General features: G+C 42.6%; 1 protein-coding gene across 1 annotated transcript in view; it reads right to left on the bottom strand.

The window, feature by feature from the left end:
* Positions 1–27,438, bottom strand: part of LOC120932717 (cat eye syndrome critical region protein 2) — an 80,910-nt gene that overhangs the window by 6,164 nt on the left and 47,308 nt on the right. Inside the window, exons 9-16 of the mRNA XM_040345331.1 lie at positions 25,780–25,915; positions 25,500–25,629; positions 22,915–22,958; positions 22,439–22,530; positions 12,289–12,415; positions 11,419–11,780; positions 8,950–10,417; positions 2,995–4,180 (exon numbers count right to left, since the gene is read on the bottom strand). Of these exons, the coding sequence (XP_040201265.1) occupies positions 2,995–4,180; positions 8,950–10,417; positions 11,419–11,780; positions 12,289–12,415; positions 22,439–22,530; positions 22,915–22,958; positions 25,500–25,629; positions 25,780–25,915 (3,545 nt within the window). The remainder of the gene's footprint in view (positions 1–2,994; positions 4,181–8,949; positions 10,418–11,418; positions 11,781–12,288; positions 12,416–22,438; positions 22,531–22,914; positions 22,959–25,499; positions 25,630–25,779; positions 25,916–27,438) is intronic.

Here is a 27,438-nt window from a genome sequence, read left to right as displayed (position 1 = left end):
CCGTGACCCCATGTAAATGAATGGCCGAACGAACGGCGCATGCTCAGAATCACGTTGCATATACTCCCTAAGAAACGACGGCTCAATGCGTACGACGTGAACGTAACCTACGCCCAGCCCCATTCATGTACGACTTACGCAAACGACGTAAAATCCGACGTCCATACCAGAACATGACTTACCCCTGCTTTATGAGGGATAACTATACGCCGGACGTAGCTTACTGCGACGGGCGCAAGTACGTTCGTGAATCCGCGTATCTAGGTCATTTACATATTCGACGCGTAAATCAATAGAAGCGCCCCTAGCGGCCAGCGTAAATATGCACCCAAGATACGATGGCGTAGAAGACTTACGTCAGAATTCAGGCGCATCTGGTTTCAAGAATATGGCGCATAGATACGACGGCGCATCCTAGAACTTACGCGGCATATCAACAGATACGTCGGCGTAAGTGCTCTCTGAATCTGGCCCTCTGTGTAAACCCGATTTCAACATCAGCTAACAAAAATGGGCCTGGTAAGGACGTCACCAGTCATCTGCCATTCGGCTTAGTTGAAACAAAAGAATTCCAGGACAAGCCAACCAGTGTGTACCTTCTACAAAGAGGAAGAAGGAGGCTTATTACTTGGTTACGGAAGCAGATTGTGTAGGTCTGATCTGCAGATCGGTAAGGAGACGAACAGGCATAGAGAGGCATTTTGAATATAAGATCCTTGAAGGGGAACAGTATATCCCTGGGAATACAATAGGAAGAATCCTGAGGAATTCTGCCCCCTGGTGGGGAAAGTTTGACATAAATGACATACGGTCAGAATTTAAGGCGAGAGCATAAAGAGCATGTGTGAGTGACACTGGGGGAATATAAAGTGGCGTTTTGAATCATAATCCACAGTGGAACACTAAGACTTCTTTGAATTTTTTGTAGTTATATTTTCACGGTGAAGGTATATTATCATTGACGGACTTTACTGGTTAAATTACCTGCACGATGGAAATAAATATATCTTTTTTTTTTTAAGCGCAAAAGTTGTTTTGTTTGCCGATGTAACTTTGATGCTGAAATCATGTATACACATAAAGTGGTAACGTAGAATGAGGATTGTTTAACAGTAGTAGATATGTTTAAAGTGGAGGTTAACCCGGAAATGTAAATTTTTAACATTAGATTGATTCTCATTTAGTCTAGGGGAATCGGGTAGTTTTTTTTAAATCGAAGCTGTACTTACCGTTTTAGAGAGCGATCTTCTCCACCGCTTCCGGGTATGGGCTGCGGGACTGGGCGTTCCTATTTGATTGACAGTCTTCCGACAGGCTTCCGACGGTCGCATCTATCGCGTCACGATTTTCCGAAAGTAGCTGAACGTCTGTGCGCAGGCGCCGTATAGAGCCGCACCGACTATCAGCTTCTTTCGGCTACTCGTGACGCGATGTATGTGACCGTCGGAAGACTGTCAATCAAATAGGAACGCCCAGTCCCGAAGACCATACCCGGAAGCGGCGGAGAAGATCGCTCTCTAAAACGGTAAGTACTGCTTCGTTTTTAAAAAAACTACCCGATTCCCCTTGACAAAATGAGCATCAATCTAAGGTTAAAAAAAAAATTTCGGGTGAACTCCCGCTTTAACCACTTAAGCCCCGAGCCCGTTTTTCAGATTCGGCGTTTACAAGACTAAAACAGTTTTTTTGCTAGAAAATTGCTTAAAACCCCCAAAAATTCTATATTTTTTTTCTAACACCCTAGAGAATAAAATGACGGTCATTGCAATACTTTGTCACACTGTATTTGCGCAGCGGTCTTACAAGCGCACTTTTTTTGGAAAAAATTCACTTTTTTGAATTAAAAAAAATAAGACAATAAAATGTGGCCCAATTTTTTTATATATTGTGAAAGATAATGTTACGCCGAGTAAAATGATACCCAACATGTCACACTTAAAAATTGCGCCCACTCGTGGCATGGCGTCAAACTTTTACCCATAAAAAATTCTATAGGTTGCATTTTTTGAGCTACAGAGTAGGTCTAGGGCTAGAATTAGTGCTCTCACTTCAACGATCGCGCCGATGCCTCACTTGTGTGGTTTGAACACCGTTTTCATATGCGGACGCTACTCGCGTATACGTTTGCTTCTGCGCGCGAGCTCGTCGGGACGGGGCGCTTTAAAAAATTTTTTTCTTATTTCTTTTTATTGATTTTATAATTTTTTACACTGAAATAAAAAATAAAATAAAAAATGTATCACTTTTATTCCTATTACAAGGAATGTAAACATCCCTTGTAATAGAAAAAAGCATGACAGGTCCTCTTAAATATGAGATTTGGGGTCAAAAAGACCTCAGATCTCATATTTAGACTTAAATGCAAAAAAAAAAAAAAAAAAAAAAAAACACAACAAAAAAATGTCTATTTAAGACGCTGGGCGGGACTGACGTTTTGACGTCACTTCCGCCCAGCAATGCTATGAAGACGGGTGGGGGCCATCTTGCCCTCACTCGCATCCTCACACAACAGGCAGCAGCACCCGATCGCCTCCGCCGCTACCGACGGCTCCGGTAAGCGGCGGAGGGCACGGGAGACCCCTCTCCCGCCACCTATAACGGCGATCGGTCCAGTTATCGTTTACAGGACCGCCCACTGAAGAAGAGATGGATATCTCGGTTGTGGCAGCAGCTAGTGCCTTTACCGAGATATCCATCTTTAAAAACAGGACGTATATATACAGTGGGCGGGCGTTAACCAGTTAAGCGCAGTTTTTCTTTTGATGCGATAGCATTGAAATTTCAGTTCCGTAAAAAAGGAAGTTAGACACTAGAATTCGCACAGGTATTTTCCTGTACATGCTGCAAAAGTTCTTAGTCCGAAAAAAGAAAAACCAATACAGGCACCACCATTCAAGGACTGGTAAGCTGCAAGATAGTACACAGTTTGTTTTTGGGTCTAGACACCCTTTAATAGTTCCTACTAGTAAAACAATGTTCTGCTTTCAATCTTACCCTTGTTGATGGTACATCTCCTGGAACTGTGGCATGCTCCCTCTCTGCTCCATCATCACGGCATGGAAATGGCCCCTGTTCTCCATGTGCGGGTAATTGGGCACCATTCTAGGCTGGCCATTGGTTTGTCCATGCACAGGGTGGCGAGCTGGATGCAAGGGCTGCTGGGAGTACCCATGGGGTTGGTAGTGATTCTGGGGCAGGTAATGAGATTGGGTCATCATATTCGATGGCGGTCGGAAGTTTGAGCTGCCCCAATTGCTTGGAACGCCATAGGCTAAGCCCCCACTTTGTCTTTTGTGACTGTCCAAGTCCAGGAATTGTTTTGGGCTCTCTGGCCTCTCCAAAGAACCTTCACTCTTTTCTTCCATCTCTTCTGAGCTGTCACCAGGGACTGCCCTAGGTTCTCCCTCCAGCAGAGGAGACATGAGAAGATTCCTCATGTCTCCAATGCCCTGCATGCCCACTGACCCACTCGACTGGGAATAGCCCCCTGAATGCGGAGGAGCCTGCTGGGCAGAGTGATGCCAATTCTGGTATTCCTGAGTGTAATAGGGAGGGCGCTGGTAATTCTGATAGGGTTGCTGGGCATGCTGTGGGTGGTGGTATGGATATGCCTCAGCTTGGTGGTGGAACCGAGGATATGATGCTTGGTGAGGCTGTTGGTGTACATTCCCAAATCTAGGCGAAAACTGAGATGGCTGGTAACCAGGGGGCCTTTGAAAACCAAAACTTTGGTCCATAACGGGTCCAGGTTTGTTACCACCAGATGGATAAATGGGAGCCGTGTCATTTTGGTGTTTTGGTACAAAAGTATTTACTGAAGGCTGGTGCGGTGTAGTGTCTTGGTGTTTAACTGACTGCAGTGCCATTTTGGTGACACCAAGCAATTGCTTCTTTAGCATGGGCATCTCAACTGGCTTTTGTGGCACAGCTGCATCAAAACCATTATAAGAGCCGGATTTTGCATCCATGTCCTTTTCAACTTGGCTGCCTATACCAGAAGTCCACTGCTTTTCCCCATTCTTTGCACCACTAGGCAATATGCTGCTTGGAGGTGGAGGGTTCTCCTGTGTGGGCAGAACTGTCACATGTCCTCCATTTGTAGTTGGTGAAACATCTGGTGTGGGCGGAGTCTCTGCTTGCAGAGTTGGAGGAGGCAATGATGGTGAAGGCAGAGACGAGCCTGAAAAACAAAGTAGGTTTTCATATAAGAGTCGTGCAACAATGGGAGCAATTCTATATTATTGCAAGGAAGGACGGCATTTTAGATGCACATTTCATTACGAAATAAAAAAAAAAAACCTTCTGAGAACTTCACTGAAATATCAAGAGGCATTTTATCTGCAGTAGTCCTGAGAAATTCTAACTAAACTATCAACCATACAATATCTCAACACTGTACCCCTAGCACTTCTATAAATGTGTGTGCACCAAATGTTTTTGCAAACACAATATTGCATTGTAAAAGTAGTCATGAAATCATTATCGTGCTGTACATAGCCTGTGCGGAGAGAAGATACTTCACGTGTGGGAGGATTGCTTTTGGCATGTATGCAGGACCGACGCGTGCGTTTGCCTTCATGCACAAGAACGGGGCCACTAAAACATTTATTTTTTAGTGTTGCTTTAAACTTTTTTTTTTTTTTGTGATCACTTATTGCTGTCACAAGGAATGCAATCATCCTTGCAACAGCATAGAGACATCTGGGGCCTAAAAGACCCCAAAATGCCTCCTCTACCCTTAAAAGCATTTAATCACACCAGGATTGGCGTTTTCAAATGCTTTTCATTTTTAAAAATTGCGCCATTTACATCCTGGGAAACTGGAATTCAAGTAAGGTCATTGCTTCCAGTTCAGTATATCAGAAACAAAGTGGTTCCAGTCTTTATCTCTATGATCAGCCAGCAGAAGCCGAAGGGGGGACGTCCCCTCCAGCTGCTTGTAAAAGCAATCCAGTAGCTAGTTAGTTGCCAAGATTTATTTCACAAGAGCTTAACTTCAGCTACAGGCATCATCCCAGTACTGTATAACAACTTGAAGTCTAGCAACGTCTGGGTACGTTGCTGGTCGGCAAGAGGTTACGGTATAGGTTTAGCCAAATTTTGTTAGTTAGAATAGAGGACCAGGTGGCATCTTTGCAAACCTGCAAAATGACCGGTGTCCTGTTACTATTTCTCGTGCATAGTGCAACTATGCTCTGGGGTGGAGCTTGGGCACTGACGTCATCACGCATGGCTGTAGTCTGGAGCAGCGTGCAATCTGTGCACCGATTTTGATATGCTTGAAGCTTAAAACCAAATTGTAAGTGTGCATTCTATTTGTGAATAAAAAAAGTACATGGGTTCATGCACCATGGGAGTTTGTTTTTGCAGGAGAGCGGCTTATGTTGGAGGAACATAGAGTGGCAAGCAGTACTGGAGGCATTTAATCTGCGTTTTGTGGCACATCTCTGAAGATCTTGGAGCCAAGGCTGAGGACTTGTGGTATGGCCAGAGGGGTGATATACAATGTGTGTGAGCCTATGTGTGGCCACAATCTCTGTTAAGCAACTTGTGTGCTTACCAGGGCCGTTTGAAGGAATTAGGGGGCCCCAAGCAAAATGGACATGGAGGCCCCCCCCCCCGCACGCACAGCGCAGAACCACAGCAAGCAGAAAACCAACAGCCGGGTGGATGGAAGGGGTGATGGTGGGGCAAGATGAATCACTAGTGCCCCAGCATAGCATGACATATAAAAGAGGGCTGCATATGGTGTAGATCAACCAATGAATTTTATTTATAAAAATATCTTACAAATCAGTGTAAATATAGCCAATAAAAGTGATCACAAAATGGTAAAATATAAATAAAAGCAATGTGGGAAGCATAAAGATGCCAGCACGACCTACCTGACCCCTACACTGACCAACCTGATCCCTACATTGACCACTACACTAACCTACCTGATCCCTACACTGACCTACCTGATCCCTACACTAACCTACCTGATCCCTACACTAACCTTCTAGTGAAATGATTAAGGCTGGGTATACACTGGTGTGATGTGAGAAAGCCTGCGAATCCTGTGCAGGTTCCCGAATCGCACCAGACAGTTCACACTGACATCTGCGAACTGCTGCGAGTGTCAATAGAAAGCCAATGACACCCCCAGATCGGTTCTCAGATTGCTGTGTAAACTGTAAAATGGTGCAGGAATCGGATCGCATGGGTGTTTACACCCAGAAGTGTCACACCCATGAGATCTGATTTCAGTGAGGACCAAAAAAAGAGTCCTGCACCATTCTGGTGTAAATGCGATTTCAGGCATACAGTTTGAATGGCTGAATTTGCATCGCACAGACATTGCATATGATGTGCACAGCAATGCGGTGCAAATCACATGAGATGTCTGTGATCGCACACGTGTGAGCCCAGCGAGGAGGTTATTATAGGTGAGGGAATAGGACTGATCTGGAGTTATGAATACATTTGGACTATTGCTCAGATTCCTATAATGACAGATTTAAGCTATGGGTGATGGGACACAGTAACCAGATCAGTCAGTGAAGGGTTACATAGTGGTGTCTGGGCTGTGTGATACATGGATGTATAGAGGGGGATGGGAGTGTGTAAGGGGTGATGATAGTGTAGAGGGGAGTGGAAGTTACATTAGATAGGGGGATGGGAGATTTGTATCAGAACTGAGGAAGAATGACACTAGAAGAGAGTGAGAAGCCATGCTGGATAAGATGGGCTGAGTCAGGAGGATAGTAGAAAACAAGACACAGGCTTGTTGGGACAGTGAGTTGGAGGAATGAGATCCACTGTGATGTGAGACAGAAGGAGAGCACAGGGGTGACTGCATGGAGACATATTCTGGGCACAATCACTGGGACAAAGAAGGGAGAATGTGAGCAGGACCAGTATCTAGAAGGGGGAGGAGTAACAAACTTACGAGGTAAATAGAAGATCATGCAGGAAGGAGAGCTGACAGCACAGCACTGAGCTGAGTGCAGGGAGAGAATACCAGGAGGCTGGGGATCGGCTGCCATTGTAGCATAAAGGCAGAGGGAGAGAGACACTGGTCAGCTGCTGGGCACCTTCACTTCCTGTACTTCCCGCTCACTATGCTCTGGGTTGTCTAATAAAGGGGCGGAGCTCCGGATATTGGCCCCGCCCATCCCGACATCAACCTGACAGATCCACTCAATCTCCCTGCAGCCATAGACTACAGAAGTCAGCACGCGTGTTCTTTTATTCTGGACAATGTACGTGGGCACCCTAGTTGGGGCCCCCTTCCAGCTCGGGGGCCCCAGGCAATTGCTTGCATTGCCTCTCCTGTTCCGACGGGCCTGGTGCTTACTACACTGAAGTAGCTGTAAAACAGGCAGCGGGAGGTCTGCCTAAATTTGGATATCCAGATGCACTGTTTTTCGACTATAGTTTTATTGCACTGATCACTTTTTTTTGGTGGTGGTTTCTGAAGTGGTGTCAAAAGGCAGGAGTTGATCTGCTTGATTGAGTTGGCTTATTAATTTTTGTTAGGTTTTCGTATTTTTTTTTATTAATTCACCTTTTTCATATGGATGAATTTGCACATAAGCACTTTTATATGTTTTTTGCACAAATGTGTTACATTTGATTATGCACTTTATAAGAGTAAGCGCATTGGTTTGAATTTCTGTGGATATTTAGTGTATTCCTACAATAACAGTTTGCAGCCTTCTACTCAAAAGAGATTACACAAATCGATTTTTTTTTTTTATTGACTTCTCTTACAATCAGTGCAGAGGTTTAAAAATAAGAAGTTTTGAGCGCACTACACTTGGACAAGATGTCAAGGAAAGTGTCAAATGCAGAATCCAGGGCCCAAAGCAAAAAATTACAGGCTGACCCACTACTTGGGGGTCCGGGTACAGTTCCCAAGAAGCACATCAAGGGTAACTGATCCAAAAACTGATTGGGAGCACTTGGGCAATAAGCAGTTGGTGGATCTTGATAGAAGTAAAGTTTCAATCAAAGTAGTGCAGAGAAACAAACAATTGTTTAGAAACTTCTCCATAGCAGAAGAAAATCATCATCTAAGGCACAGGTGTCAAACACAAGGCCCGCGGGCCAAATCCGGACCATTTCATGTGGCCCTCGCACCTCTTCTGCAGCTGCCAGCCCTCCTCCAGACCCTTACTTTCTGCTTTCAAGCAATGCATCCAGGTTCTTCCCAGCAGCATAAGGTAAGGGAGGTGCACTGTGATGTAAGGGAGAGTGGGGGACTTAACTTCTGATGGTGGGGTCGCTCTTGACATCCAACGTAAGGGGAGGGGATGCACTGGACATCTAATCTTACAGATACTGACCCTTCTGAAGACAATCATAATGCTGATGCCGCCCAAGATAAATTTGAGTTTGACACCCTAGATCAGGGATTAGCAATCAGCGGACCTCCAGCTGTTGCAGAACTACAAGTCCCATGAGGCATAGCGAGACTCTGACAGCCACAAGCATGACACCCAGAGGCAGAGGCATTATGGGACTTGTAGTTTTGCAACATCTGGAGGTCCGCTAATTGCATATCCCTGCCCTAGATCCAAGTGAACTAGCAAAAAATGGGAGTCCCACAGAGTGGGTGGGGTTATATGGGGATGCTCTGGTGGTGTTTCCAGCTAAGATTCTGCCATTGTCTAATCACCTGAAGGTAGCAACATATGACCTATGGCCTAGGACTACATGTCTTGTGCCATATAAAAAACAAAAACACATTTTTGGCTATATACACACACACACACACACACACACACACACACACACACAAACACACAAACACACACACACTTTAAGTAAAGCTAAACTGAAAGAAGCAGAGGCCTGACAAAAATGAACAGTGACTGACAATATAACTATGTAGACTTGGTTTATATTTCCACAATCTAAACACACATTTGGAAAGCATGAAGTGGTAATTACATATTACTTTACCTTTCGCATTCAATAAATCCTGGTCAGAAGTTACAGAGCTCACGTCTGGTTTACTATTTAAGCTGAGTTTTTCACTTGGCTGGTAATGAGCAAGACCTTCCTGAGATGGGTATGGTGTAAGGGGTGGTGTGGTTGGGTGGAGGTTAGAGGGTGGTGAAGATGGGCAAAGGTCTAACTGTGCCTGAGCTGGCAGAGAGGAGGTTGCTGGCTGGGATGGAGAGAGACTAGGAGATGGCTTGGGTGAGTAGGGGGTAGGAATTTGCTGTGATGTGTAGGGGGTGGACTGTGGCTGGGATGGCTCAGGTGCCAATTGGGTTGAGCAGGGTTTACACAATGGTTGCGTAGGGCTAGACATAGCAGAAGGCTGTGATGGATCTGGTGGGGGTGTTGGTTGGGTTGGGTATGGGGTACACAATAGTTGAGTTGGATGTGAGGAAGGTATTATTTGGGTTGGGCAGTTATTAGTTTTTGGCGAGTTGGGGCATGGGACAGATGTAGGCTCAAATGGGTGTGGTGGAGATATTTGTTGGGCTGGGTGGGATATAGATGCCGGTTGCGTTGGGCATGGGGCAGATGCTAGCTGGGAAAGCGGTTGTGGGGATTCTGGTTCTGAAATGCTTGAAGGTCCTGCTTGGGTTGAATGTGGATTAGGGGTTGGTTGAGGAGAGGGATCTGGTTGGCATGAGTGGGAGCTAGGGGATAGCTGGTTCGTTTGAGTATTGGGTGCTTGTTGTGAAGGATATGCACCAGTCGATGGCTGGGTGGGGCGCAATGAGGGTGCCGACTGGTTTGGATATGGAGTAGATGTAGACTTTGTTGGGAATGATGCATGTGTTGGTTTGGTTTGATATGGTGTGGACTGAGCCTGGAATGGCTGTGGCGGGGGTGTTGACCGAGTTGAGAACGAGGTAGATGGATACGTTGACGATGCTGGCTGGTTTTGGTTGGATGTAGTTCCAGACTGAGATGGGTATGGTGTTGATGCAGGCTGGGATGGGTAAGATGGGGGTATTGATTGTGACGAATAGCTTGACGAAGGAGGACAAACAAAAGATGTCAATCTCTGCATCTCAACCATTTCTGGACTGTCCATCATAGAATTCCCAAAGCCACTGAACAAGTATCGACCATTCAAGTTGAACCTCGGAGGTCTTATGAAGTGTGCCCCTGCTGGCTGGGGGAAGTGCTGTTGCCCAGCACCAGCAGGGTGGCTTGGCTGTCTGTTTTCATGCCACATAGGCGTTCCACGTCTATACGTTTGGTATGAATTGGCAGATGGGGGCGCTTTTTGATCTGGTACCAGCGGCCCCATCTGTGATGTATAACCAGAAGAATATGGGGCTGGAAGGCGTTTATCATCATGATCAGGTGTCCTCACTGGGAATGAAGGTCTTGAATTGTGTGGCTCCTGAGAGGGTCTAAAGTCCAGCCGTTTGTTGTCTGACATTTCAGGAGACCTTGCAATAGGCTGAAGAGAGAAAAATTAATAAAAAATTGTGAATGAACAATTCTCATTCAACAGCTAAACCTTCCAAGACACAACATTATTATACAATACATCATTTTGAAAACTTTTCATGGCACTCAGACTACTTGAGAAGAAACAAACAACCTCACTCCTGGCCAGAGAAAGCCCTCCCTTGCCACTGGCCCTCAGGGGAAAAGCCCTTTCTTGCCACTGGTGGATGGTGGCACAAATTGCTCACTTTCGGGCAGCCTGCTCTAGAGTAGTGTGGTACAGTGCCATCACTGGCACAGCAGCTTGAAAGATCTGTTTAAACAAATGAGGACAGCTCAATTCAACAATACACTGGTCTTTAGATCTTTTTCTCTTTTATCCTAGGCTGGCTTAACAGACAAGGCACTTGGACCACTATTTGAGAGCAACGATTAACAAATTGTGTTCTGCCATTTGCAAGGCATGCAGATCATGGCATACAGTCTGCAAAGTTTAAATAAAAAAAAAAGAGACATAATAGTTAACTGATTCCCCTTAAAAATGATTAAAAATAGATAAAAAACAATCATATAATGTACCTACAGTTTAGTTTCGTTCTTGCTGTTTCCTGGTTCTCTGATGTACAGAGACAAAGAGCCAATAGAGGGCAGTGATGCTTTGTAAAACGAAACTGGATTGGTGCTGACACACAGTAATCACACCTCCTTGATTAGTCACCACAGTGAGAAATCTCCCAGTACTGTGGTGATCAGGAAACAGACAACCAGGAAGTATCCAGAACAGAGGAATTACAGCAACATCAAAGCAAAAACGAACAATTAGGACATGAAACCAGGACTGCAGTAAGGTAAGGAAGCGATTTTGCTAAAAAAATGTTTTCCTTTAGTGACCCTTTAAGACGGCTTTTAAGATAGCCAAATGTTACAAATTGTACAGTCTGCTCTGTTTAGATAGAACTGTACAGAAAGATGGAAATATTAATATTGAAATCTTAAAGTTCCACCACTTACCATGTCCACTGGGTAGAAAGGCGGCCTCTGCGTTCCTCCATAATGCAGGGGGCGAGTGTACGATTGACCTTTTGCAGATTTATTGGTGGATGGTGGCAAATGGTCCTCTCCATCCTCGCTGGGTGAGGACTGATGCACCAAGCTACTCTCTGAGCTCTGCCTCTTCCGGCCGCTTTCCAACTTCGACTTTCTCCAACCCCCGACCTTTGACCGCCTTGCCTGGCTCCGCCTCTTGAAGGGCTTCTCCCTGTTGTCGATTCGAATCCAGCTATCGCCATCAGAATCGCCTTCGTCTTCTGGAAGGTGTTTGAGTAACGCCTTTCTAAAACATTGCTCCAAGTTCTCAGCCATCTGTGTGTACTCTGCAATATGTCAAAGTTCAGATTCAGTCAAATTTACGTTTACAAATGCTGCCTCCCACCTACAGAAGACTGATGGCATGTAGATGGTGACACAAAGAATTACATTTTAACTGCACGATTAAGAGTAGAATATTTATGAAAAAAATATATATTAATTCCCAAGGACACAGGCATGCCATAGTTACAGGTGCAGGAATAATGACAGCATACCAGTGCCATGTGTATGTATCTGAACGTAAGAAATAAAAACTTTAGTGTGATAATGTAAGGAGCACGGTTCGAATCACTTGTGCAGCAGAATGAACAGATACGGTTTTGTCATGCTACTACATTGCTAGGAAGGTCTATGGTTGTGGCACTTTGGTGACAACAGCAATATGAAATGTGAGGATGATGTAAATTGTTCATGAATATGTAATATTTGTACAATACCGCCCCCCAAAAACAATGAACTTCAACAATATTTTTAGACGCCGTTTTTAAAGCAATGTTTTCTCTTTTGACTTACCGCTATCCAACCCGTTGTACTTGACGCAGTTCCTAAACATGGTTTTCATGTCGCCGACAAACTGATCCTTTGTGAGATAGTACCCAGAGGATAACCTCTGCTCCACTCTTGACAGGTCCATCGGACACTAGGAATGAGAGAGGACGCAGTTAGGACCATGAAGCCAGGATTGGAAAGATTAATAATTGGCCCAGGGCATGGATTACAGTACAGAAGGCAAATAAGCTTTACTTGGTTGAGTTATAGAGGTTTGTGGAAAAAGACATGTGACCATGTCTTTGACAGAGAAAAATTGGACTTTGTAGGCACAACCCGATAAAATTAATGATAATTTAATAGAAAAATACAAAATACAAGGGGCGTGGCCTGCATGCATCGTGATGGATGCCTGAGCTAACAGCTCTGACTGGCATCTGGGGATTTCTCGGCCAATCCATCAAAATATCGCTCTGTGAATCGCCTGAGACTGATATTCTGTGAGGGGAGACCACACTCGATGCAGTCACGCAAGCGGATTAAAGAAACTCGCTTTAGAAAGCTGACTGACGACTAGAGAGAGGAACAAGAAGCTACCTTCGAGACGCCATTTTGTGGCCTTTAAGACACCACTGTCTATATTGTGACACAGCACCTATAGGAGGCTCTGAGTTGGATGCCAGGCCCTATATCATTTATGTTCCCTGGTTTTGAATGCTTAAAGACAGACCCAATATCCGCCAGAGGAGTATTGTGTGAAGAAAATGCTATATGTACAAGAGCGCCCAGACGAAGCTATGCATTGACCATGCGAAACTAGTCGGCGAGGATCTTTTTATTTTGACCATCCGGCCATCTTACAGACTTGTATGTCTGTGTGATTCTCACACGATGAGGCTTAAACAGCTGTTTGAGACTGCATAACCAATACAATAACCAATACAACACAACGGAAAGCAGAGCTATATCTTCAGGCAACTATTTGCTGGACAAAGAATATGATTTGACCCCTGTTTTAAATCCACGGATGTGAGCCTTTGGGGATAACAGTAAAACCAGCTATAAAGCTAATCACTGCAACGGTGAATGACCCACATGAAGTAACATCTTCAGAGTATGAGGACATCAGCTGACCTGTGTGTTATCTACACTTGAACAGATCCCCTACAAGATTGCAAACGGCTGGAGAATCTGTCTCAACCTGCTTGGCTGGATACACAGACGCTGCGATCTTTCCACCTGTGGATTACAACTAAGAACGGCAGAAGCAAACACCTGACTGTTCCAGGACTGGTAAAGTACCCATTGTGAATCAATGCTTTTCTCTTATATAATATATGAGAACACATTTACTGGAAAATACTGAAATCATATGCTGGATTTTCAGGGATCTCTCTGAAATATATGTGTGTCTTTCTGCCTCAGGAATCAAATCATTTCCAGGCATTGCTGCAATTTTTTGCACTTTCATTCTGTAAGGACGTATACAGGTAATTTCCTGTCCCTTATTTTTTCTCAAGATATGTGAATATCCATCAGCTACAGTTGCCTTATATCAAATAGCAGAGATACAATATTTCGGATCTGAATCTATATGTAGCGCAATACATTCAACATTAATTACATGAGGATATACACAGGAATTCCTGCTCCCTCCTGGATTGTTATTAAATTGCTACATTGTTTCTTCTTTTCTTTATCTCTGCTTCCTCTGCTTTCTTACCTAATTTCCTTTAACAGCTCGAGCTTCAGATGAGATTGGAGGGATAATATATTTTCTTTATTTTTTCAATAAATTTGTTTATTGGTTACTTCATTCAGGGATTTCCCTGTAATATATATCCCTCCACCCTATCTGATATCCGGATGGCCTTTATGTTTATATGTTTTGTATATATTTTTTCTTTATTGTTAGTATGTGGAGGCTGCCTTGCTGGTTTCAATATACCCTTTAGCTGGTGAACCGCACCGCAGCCAATCTTTTAATAATATTGTCCCTTATCCAACCAAGTTCTTCCAATATATGTACTATTAATATTTAAAATTAAAAATTTTCTACTTTTTGAATAATTATTTAGTCAGGTGTTTTTCCTTATAGTCCTTTCTTTTGGTTTGACTCTCTTGTTCAAACAATTTTTTCCATATATGCAGTTATAGGACTGGAAACCTGACCTATTTACATATTTAAATCACAAGCCTCATATTCTTATATCTACTATATGTACAAGAGGTAAGAGTCAGCATCTGCAATGTTCCTTAGGCCCTCTGGCTGTGATGATTATTCACCTCACAGCCGATTATTTTACCTCACAATTCGTGCTGCTGGGATGAAGGCTTGTTAAAAGGGGACTTGCCTTACCACTGACCTCTGTCATGGGATGAAATCATACTGACTTTTTATAATACAAAGATACTAGAGTGATATACATAAGAATTGAACATTACCATATTACCATTCTGTGGTAGATATATCCAGAGACTGGTACATGCCTGTTAAATCATATAGGAATAAGAAAAAGGGCAAAGTAAACAATAAGCAAGCTGCTGTTGCAAGGGATCCTTCTAAGATGTCAACAGTACCTCTAACGTATGCTCAATGCACAGCAAATGTGAATTCATCACATATGGATCCTATTCCCTCTATAATACACCACACTTTACCTCAGGAACCGATCCCTGGGAAATCTAATCAACTGTCGTCTATGTTGATTCCCTCATGTGAAACAGTAAATGCTACAACAAATAGTAAACAGGCTCTTGATGTTACCTTTAATGTGTCTGAACTGTATGCTAGAATATCTGAAATGCTGGAAAGAGGCTTGGCACAAACTGCTGAAAGGATAACTGGAGAAATTAGAGCTGATTTTCAAAATCTAGGTTCAAGAATTGAAACTATTGAACATAATTTGGATGTTAATGTTGCTAGGACAACTCAAAATGCCGATCACCTACAATACATGCAGGATCAGCTGGAATTAGCACAAGCCAGGATCGATGAACTTGAAAATAGATCTCGGAGAGGGAATTTTAGGATCAGAGGCCTTCCTGAATCTGTTCTTGATATTGACTCTGCAGTACAGGATATTTTCAAAATGTTGTTGCCGCACATTCCAGCCCACAAGTTGGACTTAGACCGCGCTCATAGGTCACTGGGACCTATACGGAAAGATGGCTTGCCAAGAGATATAGTGATTAAACCTCATTATTTTTCTACTAAGGAGGAGATAATGAAATGTTCGCGTCAAAGGGAACTAACCTATCAAGGAGCCAATATTCAAATCTTTTCCGATATCTCTCCTTATACGATACAGAAGAGAAGATCGATGAAACCTCTGTTATCAGCCCTTCTACAGAAAGAGATCAGATATAAATGGGCTTTTCCTTTTGCTCTGAAATTTTCTTATAAAGGCAACCACTATGCAGTCCACAACTTTCAAGAAGGTGAACGTCTACTGATAAGTCTCAATATAATATCTACTGTTCCTGATATGGACACTTCTCCGATCCAGCAGGGCTCGACTAAAAGACAGACCCCTATAAGTCCGACATCATCTACATGGACAAAAGTCAAGTACAGGAAGGTTAAAGATGACTCTGTTACCTGAATGAGGATGGAAGGGGAATTTTTTCATTTTCCTTCTTTCCTTTGTTTATTTATTTATTTTATCTATTTACCTATTTATTTATTTTTGGGTCATTTGCTGGTAACTATGTCTCTACTCTAGAGTATGAGTATATATAAGTATTTTGGATGTGTTAGTCTATGGGGAGTGGGAGAGAGGGAGAGAGAAGATAATTTTCATTTGTTTTCTTTCTCTTCCTCTCCACTCATATACGGAGAACATGCATTTAATGCCATCCCCGATTGATGTGTGAATTATATAGAAGTTGTATTTTTCATTTTTTTCTTCCCCTTTTTTTAAAGGGATTACAATGTTTTATATATCATTAGTCAATAATAGCAGGTCAGTGGTGAGTCGCTAGGCCTCAACTCACTCCTTAGATTGACGTTTGGTCGTCCTGGGGTGTGAGTTTGTAGCCCTCTTTATGGGCTATTCTAAATTTCTGTTTTTGAGTGAAGGGAGGGGGACATTGCCTTCCCTTTACTCAGGGCCATCGTTAGGCCCTATAATGTTCTGGTTAATCCTGATAAATTTATTTTTATATTCTTTTCCTTTGACCTTTTCTGTTTTCCTTGATCTTTCTTCCTCTATAGCCTACCTGCCAATTTATGCTCATATTGGGATGAGGTTAATGATGCGGTTTTATGGCTCATCAAATACTTATTTCTCTTACGGTCTTGATTATGAAACCATCACACCCCTGTTAGACTCAATGCTTGGGATCCATACTATTTTAATACATGGCTGGTTCAGTTAGTTCTCCATCTTCCCTTAGTGTTATTTCTCATAACACACAGGGGTTGAACTCTCCAATCAAAAGGAAAAAAGCATTGCAATACTATAAGACCATTCATGTTGATGTAGTACTTCTTCAAGAAACTCACTTTCCAAGGCGGTACACCCCCTCGTTCTTACATGAAAACTTCCCTACATTTTATTTATCCAAAGCTGAAAATAAAACCAAAGGTGTAGCTGTATTGTTCTCCAAACACTGCAATTTTACCTTGTCTAAAGAGTATGTTGATCCGGAAGGCAGGTTTGTCCTGGTTAAGGGCACGATTGATGGAAACTTATACACTTTCATTTCCTACTATGCCCCAAACAAGGGACAAAAATCTTTTTTTGACAATTTGTTTGGGACACTTCAGTCTTTAATGGAGGGAATCATAATTATGGGTGGTGATTCCAATTTGGCCTTTGATACAGGGCTAGATAAATCTGGTCCATCAAAGACTAAATTGATCAGACCAACCAAGGCCAGCACACAAATAGCTCGCTTAATTCACCAATCCGGATTGTCGGATATATGGAGGGAACTAAATCCGTCAGCGAAAGATTATACGCACTACTCTAATCCCCACCGGTCGTTTTCGCGGATAGATCATATCTTTTTATCTACTCATTATATCCCTAGCGCTATACGTTCATCTATAATAGATGTCCCATGGTCTGATCATTCCATGGTCGTATTGACATTGAAAAGGGTACACGCTAAGCAGAAGGTTTCTCATTGGACCCTTAATCAATCACTTTTGAAAAACCCCAATATAGCTAATGAAATTGAACAGGCCATAAAAGATTACTTTGAGGTTAATGATACTAACGAGATCTCCCCAGAAATATTGTGGGCAGCTCACAAGGTAACGATCAGGGGCAAACTAATACAGATAGCGGCCAGACAAAAAAGGATGAAAAAAATGGAAATAGAGAAGCTAGAACGTGAATTTAATACTTTAATCTCGCAACATAAAAGGGACCCTATCGGTTTTCCTACTTCTGCTTTAGACGCAGCCAGAACTGCTCTTAATCTTGCACTTACGGTTAGAGCGGATGAAGCCATTAAGTGGTCCGGGACTAAATTCTATCAATTGAGAGATAGAATTGGCCCGATGTTGGCCAATAAACTTTCTCCCAGGTTTAGATCTAGGATCATTCCTAAGATTAAACATAACGATGGCTCCCTTACTCTAAACCCTCAAAAGGTGATGGAGTCCTTTCAAAATTTTTACTCGAGGCTTTATCATTCCGATGGTGGTTGTGACTCTAGCAGAATTGCAGAATTCCTTGACGGCCTAGATCTCCCAAAATTATCGGATTTACATAGTAGCGAAATGGAAGCTCCTATAACGGTTGAGGAAATTATAGGGGTTATTAAAGGGTTGAAGACTAACAAAGCACCAGGCCCTGATGGATTTTCGTCTCCTTATTACAAGAAGTTTTCGATCCTCTTAGCACCCTATCTTGCACGGTTTTTCAATGGTTTGTCCGAAGGTAATCCAATAGGCAGTGAACTTAATATGGCATACATTTCTGTAATCCCTAAACCTGACAAAGATCCCAGCTTAGTTGAGAATTATAGACCAATATCTTTGATTAACAATGACCTAAAAATAATGACTAAAATAATGGCTAATAGACTCTCGAACTTCATAGGTCTATATATACATAAAGATCAGGTAGGTTTTATTCCTAATAGACAAGCCCCGGATCAGATCAGGAGGGCGGTGGACTTAATTTCAATATTGCAAACTGGCTGGATTAGGAAAGACAAACAGGAAGGTATGCTTTTGTCAATAGATTTACAGAAAGCTTTTGATTCGGTTTCCTGGTCGTATATGTTCTTGATTTTGCAAAGGTGGGGTTTTGGTCCCAGGACTTTGGGTTTTCTAGCTGCTCTATATTCTTCGCCTGAGGCCAAGATCCGACTGCTGGGATTATTTTCGGAGACTATCAAAATTAAAAGGGGTACTCGCCAGGGCTGTCCCCTATCCCCTCTGTTGTTCGCTGTTGTAATAGAGTCCCTAGCTATAGCACTCAGGAATGACCCGAATATCAAGGGGATTAACTGTAACCGGAAGGAACATAAATGCGCTTTATTCGCAGATGATCTTCTGTTTGTCACCTCCCCAGGCTCTTCTTTACCTGCTATATATAAACTATTAGATGACTTCTCTGAAGTTTCAGGTCTTACAGTCAACATTGCTAAATCCAGGGCCCTTAATGTGTCACTCTCTGATTCTATAGTTTCCCTCATTCGGAAAAATTATGCTTTTTGCTGGAATACATCGTCCATTAAATATTTAGGTATTAATTTGACTTCGAAATTCGAAGATCTTTATCAGGCCAATTACCCTCCCATGTACAAAAAACTTGAAACTGATCTAGAAGAGTGGAATACACATAACATAGGTTGGATAGGACGGATAAGTTCCATTAAAATGACTCTCCTACCTAGGATCTTATACCTGTTCCGTTCACTCCCTATACCAATAAAGACAAACCATTTGAAAGCCTTCCAGAGCAAAATTACTAAATTTGTTTGGAAGAAGAAGAATCCGCGTGTTTCTTCGCGATCTCTTTTTAATCTGCCTGAACAGGGTGGTTTCGGCCTTCCAAATTTAATGTGGTATTACAAGGCCGCTAGATTGGCTCAACTTTCGGATGTATACGTCCGAGGGGATAGACCAGATTGGGTATGTTTGGAGGAACAGGCTACTCCCTCTTACACATTAGAAGATTTATTGTGGGTTACTCCCAAAAGTAGACCTCCTATTATGTCACCAGCTCTCTCTCAAGCCATGGTACTATGGGACTCCCTTAAAAAAGATCCTTCTTTGATTACCAAGGGTCATCCTTTAGCCAATCTATTTAGAGAACCTGACTTCATCTCTAAGTTAGAAGGGGAATCCTTCAAATGGTGGCTTGACAAGGGGGTGTACCGCATTGGACGTTTCTTTTCTCATTCAGGTCCCCATACCGAACAATATTTTGTGAAAAACCTAGGTCTTCCTCACTCTGAAACAACGGGATTTTCTCATATTTATAAGTATGCTACAAAGCTTTGGTTGGATGAAGCCGTTTCGGGCTCTATGACAGCTTATGAAATTAGATGTGACCAAGCCATAGGAAGAAGAGGGGGGATTTCTCTTATTTATAGATCACTAGCTGATAATAGTCAAAAATTACCACATATGATAGCCTGGGAGAGGGATCTTCAGATTGATTGGGATATAAAGGACTGGTATTCTAATTTTGAAAGATCTATAAAAGGGATTACTAATGTGTCACTTATAGAAGCAAATTTAAAGATTTTCACTAGATGGTACTTGGTGCCCTTGAGATTAGCAAATATTTATCCTTCTCAATCTCCTCTATGTTTTAGAGGATGTGGTGGGGTTGGTTCTATGATTCATATATGGTGGGAGTGCCCGAAAATACGTAAATTCTGGAATATGGTCTTTCACATTATTAGAAGGATAACTGGTTGTAATATTCATCAATCTCCATCGATTGCTTTGTTAAATGGACTTATACCGCAAGCTCACAAGTCTACCAGGAAATTGATATTGTTTATACTTGTAGGAGCTCGAATTTCTATAGCTGCTGCCTGGAAAAGGACGTCTGTTTCGATATTGTATATGAAGAGAAAGGTGACTTGGATAATGGAGCAAGAGAAGAGGATAGGCTTGATGTTAGATTCTGAAGACCAGTTCAATGAAATTTGGGGACCATGGTTACAATACATGGGTATCATAAACAACTTATAGTTTCATAAGACGATTTACTGCTTTTTGTGATGTGGAATTGGCAGGTAGGCTCCCTTTTCTTATCTCTCTCTTTTCTAAATTTCCATTCTATTTTTCCTTTTTTGGTTTTCTATATCTTTTTCTTATGATTGGAGTTCTTTACTCTATTTTTTATTTTATTTGCTATCGTAAAGTACATTCATTACATAATAGTGTTGTTTGAGGATTTAATCCTCTATATTCCTATATTTTTTACTTAGTCCATTCTGATTGAACCTTTTGTCGCCATGAGTATTTTGAGATTTCCGGACTTGCCATATTTTTTTTTGAGTTATCGGGATCCATAGACTTAATCTTAAAAATGGTGTCAATTCCTCAAACATTTTGTTACTTTAAATGTTTAGTGATGCTTTAAGGTATCGTAAGGTTATTACACTGATCCGGAATTAACGAGTTGTCGGTCATAATATTAATCTTCTCAATTTAAAAAAATTTTCATTGATCTACTTCTAATTCACAAAGTGAATTTGCTCTACAATAAGTAAGTAGGGGGAAAAAGAGAGAAGACGGTGGGAGTATTAGGACAGAAGGTGGGGTCCTACTCTTAGTGAAATGATTGGATTCTTACTAAGGTAAGGGGGTTATATGAGGGTCATTTAAGAATGAACTCTATTTTATTGACTAATATCACATGTGTTATGGTATCACAAGTATCAACTTTTACGTTGCACTTGAATATCTCTCAGGGGAACCTTATATAGGAAAATTTAGGGTAAATACTATATTTCCGTTATAACGGTTTGTGGACACATGATCTTTTTATTTCTTCCAAATCTGTTTATTTTTGAATAAAGATCGTTTATTCGATTGTGACCTAAGTATAGTTATGAATATGTGATGTCGAAATGTATCTTCCTGTAATGCATTGTGATGTTATCCTTGATGTATGAACTCGATTGTACCGTTTATATTTTCAAAATAAACTTAAACTTGATTGAAAAAAAAAAAGAATACAAAATACATAGCAATTGCACTTAATACAAAATAAGACACAAAAAAATGAATAGTAATAAAAGAACCCCAATCTTATCACTCTAGGAAAAAAACGCTCAATAGCCACAGGGCTAAGTGTAATTAGTACAGTAAAAGCGCTGGGTGGCGTGATGATTTCAGAGGATGATACTAGATGGATTCTTGAATGATTGTATTGGGACGCCGTAGGTCAGCTTTTCTCTCTTCAAACTACATCAACACCGTTTATCGGTGAGTATAATGGTTACAAATACATGCACTATCAGTCACTTGTAGGCCTATATTATAGGCTTTTTTCAGTAGTACATATGTATTATACTTATGTCTAATGGCAACATTATATGTCTTTTAATATTCAGAAGCTCCCGAAGAAGCGGCGTTTGTCAAGTCGCGAAACATGTCGAGCTGATCTTTTAATCATTCAAGAATCCATCTAGTATCATCCTCTGAAATCATCACGCCACCCAGCGCTTTTACTGTATTGATTACACTTAGCCCTGTGGCTATTGAGCGTTTTTTTCCTAGAGTGATAAGATTGGGGTTCTATTATAACTATTAGTTTTTTTGTGTCTTATTTTGTATTAAGTGCAATTGCTATGTATTTTGTATTTTTCTATTAAATTATCATTAATTTTATCGGGTTGTGCCTACAAAGTCCAATTTTTCTCTGTCAAAGACATGGTCACATATCTATTAGTGGGTGAATGATTACCACCCTAGGGCAACTGTAATACCAATACTGGTTGAGTTATAGTGCAACAAAATAGAAACAGCACATCAATTAGCAGGAAACTCTTCCCTTTGGTCGAGGTTGGTGATCCAGAAATCACATGAAATCCTTACCTGCCTGCTGAGCATAAATCGCTAATGGCTTCAATGAGACTTTTTGCTCTGTGCGATATTGAGAACACCCCCCCCCCCCCCCCAAATTCAGAACAGTTGGCCACCTCCCTGGCTTGTGTGTGATGTTACATGCTTTTACAATGAGCTTACCGTGATAATATCATAATAATTGGGAGCATAAGACTCATCCACCGGCTCCAGGAAGGGCCAGGAATCCTTATGTGCCCTTACAGCATCCAAAACTGCCAAAGAAAACAAAAAGATCAGAACTTCTCAGAATTAGATCTTTTCACAAGCAATAATGGTTGCAGGAAAGGAAAAAAAAAAAAAAAAAAATCACAGTCTATGGCTGGCTTTACAGTCCACTGATACTTTCTTAGGCTCTAAAAGCTGAAGGTCTGTACCTCTGTGCAGACCTGGGCTGGAGGAATAGTCTATAGGAGTCAGAGCATTGCACTCACGATCCGCTGATGGCAGTTGCAATGCTTTGCAGGCTCCAATTAAAAGAAAATAAATGCACGTTTTAGCTTTTTGCAATATTGATTACATTTATTACTCTGTTGCAAAAGATGGGTTTCTCTTTGGTTTTTAGAATCAGCGACAAGGAAACAAGTGGCACCCCTCACCTTTGTACATGCCTGTATAATGGTCATCAAGTTCAAAGCTCAGTCTGAGGAGAGAAGAAATATGGAAAAAATGTGAATAGTGCAGAAAACAGAGTCTGTCAATCCTAAAAAGAACTTTGGCAACCATTTGTAAACTTTTTTTTTTTTTTTCTTCTTTTGTAAAAAAAGGAAGAGACATGCTATACTGGGTCTCTTCTGGATTAGATTGTCCTTACCTAGTTCTTCACACTGTACACTGAACCGCATACACGCAGTCCAGGGTACAATTTTGGCATCTGCCAAGATGAATGAACTGAGGACATCTCAGCCCAGCCAGAGGATCTTGAATTCTCTCATTTATAATGATGCTGTCCATAGCATTGTCAATTTTGGGAGCTTTCAATCTCTCAGTGACTGCTATCCATTGCATGTAAAAAATCAATAAAGAGTCCACAAAGTTTACCCCAACTACGAGTTCTACATATATCACTACAGCCAGTTTCTGCAAATCAGAGCTGGACGCGGCAGAGTGTAGTTAACTTATGCCGCGTACACACGATCATTTTTCGTCATGAAAAAAAAAACAAAGTTTTTCGGCATGTAGAAAAAACAATTACGCCTGCGTATCCATAGATACGCAGCGTAATTGCCAAGTAGCGCCGGCGTATCTACTTTCTGTATTCAGAAAGCTAGATACGCCGACTGTAGCCTAAGATACGACTGGCATAAGTCTCTTATGCCGTCGTATCTTAGGGTGCAATCTGACGCTGGCCGCTAGGTGGCGCACCCGTAGTTGTCAGCGTAGAGTATGCAAATTGCATACTTACGCTGATTCACAAAACGTACGTGCGGCCGACGTTCGTTTTTTACATCGTTTTCGCCGTAAGGCTGCTCCTGCTATTAGGAGGCGCAGCCAATGGTAAGTATGGACGTCGTTCCTGCGTTGCGATTTTCAAATTTTGCGTCGTTTGCGTAACTCGTTCGTGAATGTCGCTGGACGCCATTAACGTTCACGTCGAAGCCAATGATGTCCTTGCGACGTCATTTACAGCAATGCACGTCGGGAAATTTTCCCGACGGAGCATGCGCAGTACGTTCGGCGGGGGAACGCGCCTAATTTAAATGATCCACTCCCCCTACGGGATCATTTAAATTACGCGCGCTTACGCTGGCCCCTTTTACGATACGCCACCGCAAATTACGGAGCAAATGCTTTGTGAATGAAGCGTAGCTCCAGTAATTTACGGAGGCGTAGCGTAAAAACGATACGCTGCGCCGCCGTATCAGTGCGCGCCCCTACCTAAATCTGGGCCATTGTTTTTTCCAACTTCAATATTAAAACGACGTTGCCCACACATGATCGTTTTAAAAAAATGCTCTAGCAAAGCGCGGTGACGTACAACGGCACTATAAAGGGGAAGTTCCATGCGGAGGACGCCCTTCCTGTTAGTAAAAGACGATTCGCGCTTTTCTGTCTGTTACAGCGTGATGAATGTGCTTACTCCATTACGAATGGTAGTTTTACCAGAACGAGCGCTCCCGTCTCATAACCTGCTTCTGAGCATGCGCTGGTTTTTAACGTCGTTTTAGCCCACACACACGATCATTTTTTACAACCCGAAAAACGACATAGTTCAAAACGTGGTTAAAAAATGCAGCATGTTCTAAAAAAACAAAATTGTCGTTTTTCAGAACCCGAAAAATGATGTGAAGCCCACACACGATCATTTTAAATGACATTTTTTTAAAACGTTGTTTTTTTCATGCCGAAAAATGAACGTGGCATTAGTCTTAATGTTCAGAGAGTCAGGAGTTGGCTCTCCCACAACAGAAAAATCGTGCCTTGGTGCAGTACAGCTATGCCTTAATGGAAAAGCAAAAGCCTTAAACGGGTGGTCACATTCCTAAAAATGTATCCCAAGGTCAAAGTTTAAAAGGAGCACTGTCAAGGCAAGAATCTCCAGATTAGGCTCTGATTAAAGCAGCCTTACCTTTTACTCAGGATGCATAATAAAATTCACAATTCTACATCTAAAACTTCGTTGCATCAACTCCTTCTCAAAGTATCACCCAAGCCATCCTTTGTTTCTACCAAGACCTGCTCTAGGTCCCTTGCTACCCTCTTCCATGCATCCCTCCAGGACTTCAGCAGAACCTCCCCCATCCTCTGGAACTCTCTACCACAATTTGTCAAGACATCTCCTACTCTGTCCTCTTTTAGACAATTCCCAAAAACTAATTTCTTCAGGGAAACCTAATCATCTTCCACCAAAAAACAAACAAACACCAGTACTTCTACCCCCCATTCTTACAATTATTACCATGTGTATCACTTGACCTCTCCTTTTAGATTGTACGCTTTTATGAGCAAGGCCCTTCTAACCCTCTAATATTGAACTGTATTGTGACTGTACTGTCTCCCTTCTCTTTTTAAAGGTGCTGGGTGTACTGTTGGCACTATATAAACCCTGTAGAATACTAATAATACTAATAAAAAAGCACTAGTTTTGGGGCTGTTGGCAAACTATGAAACAACAGCATTTCTTACTGGAGATCACGCAAAATTAAAATCATGAACATAAAAACATAGGAGATGAGACACTCACAGATCGGGGACAATGTAGTCCTCACGTAGCGGGGAGTTGGGCTCCAGGTGAGTCAGTTCTGGAGGCAAATCTTTGCCCTGTGATAACAGCCAGGCTCTCTCCTCTCGCAGCTTTCGTCTTCTAGCCCGCTCTGCACACCGAAACAGGACACATTTATTTCAGGGCCAAAAATAAAATGTTACAAGGGAGAGCTCTAGCCTTCCCTACCTTGGCCTGATCGCCACAACACCCCAGGAAATAAGAAAATACAATGTAACAGGATCTGGACCCGACCACTCACCTTCTACAGATCGGACCTTGTTCGCCATTGCTCTCTTCCTCTCCTCCTTCTGCAACAGTTCCTGCTCCTTCCTCTGCATCCCCAGCAACAGCTGCCGCTCCTCCTCTTCCTCCTGCACTTGAGACCCATCCACCCCCTGCAAGGCACAAATAATGCTTTAACAGGGCCACAAGTATTAAAGTGCTATTATTATTATTATTATTATTATTATTATATGGTAAATATACAGTTTAAAGCATTTTTTATCTGTTCCAAATGCAAAAATAATGTGTGGCCTGTCTATGCCAGAGGTAGGCAACCTTTTGAGCACAGTGTACCGAAAAATGTTTTCACAGAAATTGAGCATGCCGGTTTTAGAACAAAAAATGTAAACTTCACACTCTCAATCACCATAAGGATTTTTTATAAAATAAAATGCTGTAAAGTACTTTAGTAGTGAGAAATGAACATCCTGCACTCATGTCTCAGATCAGCCCCAATTCCTGCATCGTTACACCTCAGATCAGCCATAGCCAATTCACCTGCACATCTGCCCCACCACTGTAACCCCCTGCACATCTGCCCCACCACTGTAACCCTCTGCACATCTGTCTCACCTCTTAACCATCTCCTTATCTGTCCCAACATTAAACTTATCTGCTCATCTGCCCCACCACTATAACCCCCTGCTCATGTGATCCACCGATGTACCTCCTTTCTCCTCTGCACATCTGCCCCACTTCTGTACCCCCCTGCTCCACCGCTATAACCCCCTACTCATCTGTCCCACCAATGCACCTTCTTTCTCCTCTTCCCTGCCACAGTACTTCCCTGTAAATCTGCCCCACCGCTAATCCTGCTCTTCTGCCCAACCATTGTAAGCCCCTGCTCATCCGTCCCACCAATGCACTCCCTTTCACATCTGCCCCACAGCTGTAACCCCTTGGTCTTCTGTTCCACCGCTGAACCCCCTTTTCATCTGCCCCAACATTGAACCCCCCCCGCTCATCCTTCTCACCACTGTAACCCCTTGCTCATATGCCCCATCACTGTACCCCCCCGCACTTTTCTTTCCCACCGCTGAACCCCCCCCCCCCCCTTCTCATCCCTCCCACCACTATACCTACTGCTCATCTGTCGCTCCACCGCCGTATCTCCATGCTCTTCTCACTACTAAATCACCTTCTCATCTGTTCCAACACTGAACCTATCGGCTCATCTTCCCCACCAATGTACCTCCTGCACATCTGTTTCACCTGTCCCCCCCTGCTCTCCTGTCCCACCACTGTAACCCCCTGCTCATCTGTCCCACCACTGTAACCCCCTGCTCATCTGTCCCACCACCAAACCCCCTGCTCATCTGGCCCAACACTGAGCCCTCCGCATCTAATACACATCTGTCCCACTGCTCTACACCCCCCCCCCCCCTGATTTTCTGTCCCACCACTAAACCGGTATTCTCAACTGGCCCAACACTGAACCCTCCTGCTCATCTGTCCCACCTCTGTAACCCCTCCTGCTCATTTTCTCCACCTCTGCTTCCTGTGAAAAGAAGCAGAGATGAGACAAATCTACCTGTCCTGGCACACTCATCCTGCTGTTCCACCTCTCGCATCTAGCTTCTGTGCTTGTATGTAATGATGTATGGGATGTACGTGATGTCACAAACAAGCATCTGAA

This window comes from Rana temporaria, chromosome 3 (genome assembly GCF_905171775.1).
Source record: "Rana temporaria chromosome 3, aRanTem1.1, whole genome shotgun sequence".
NCBI lineage: Eukaryota > Metazoa > Chordata > Amphibia > Anura > Ranidae > Rana > Rana temporaria.
This window is presented reverse-complemented; position numbering and strand designations above follow the sequence as displayed.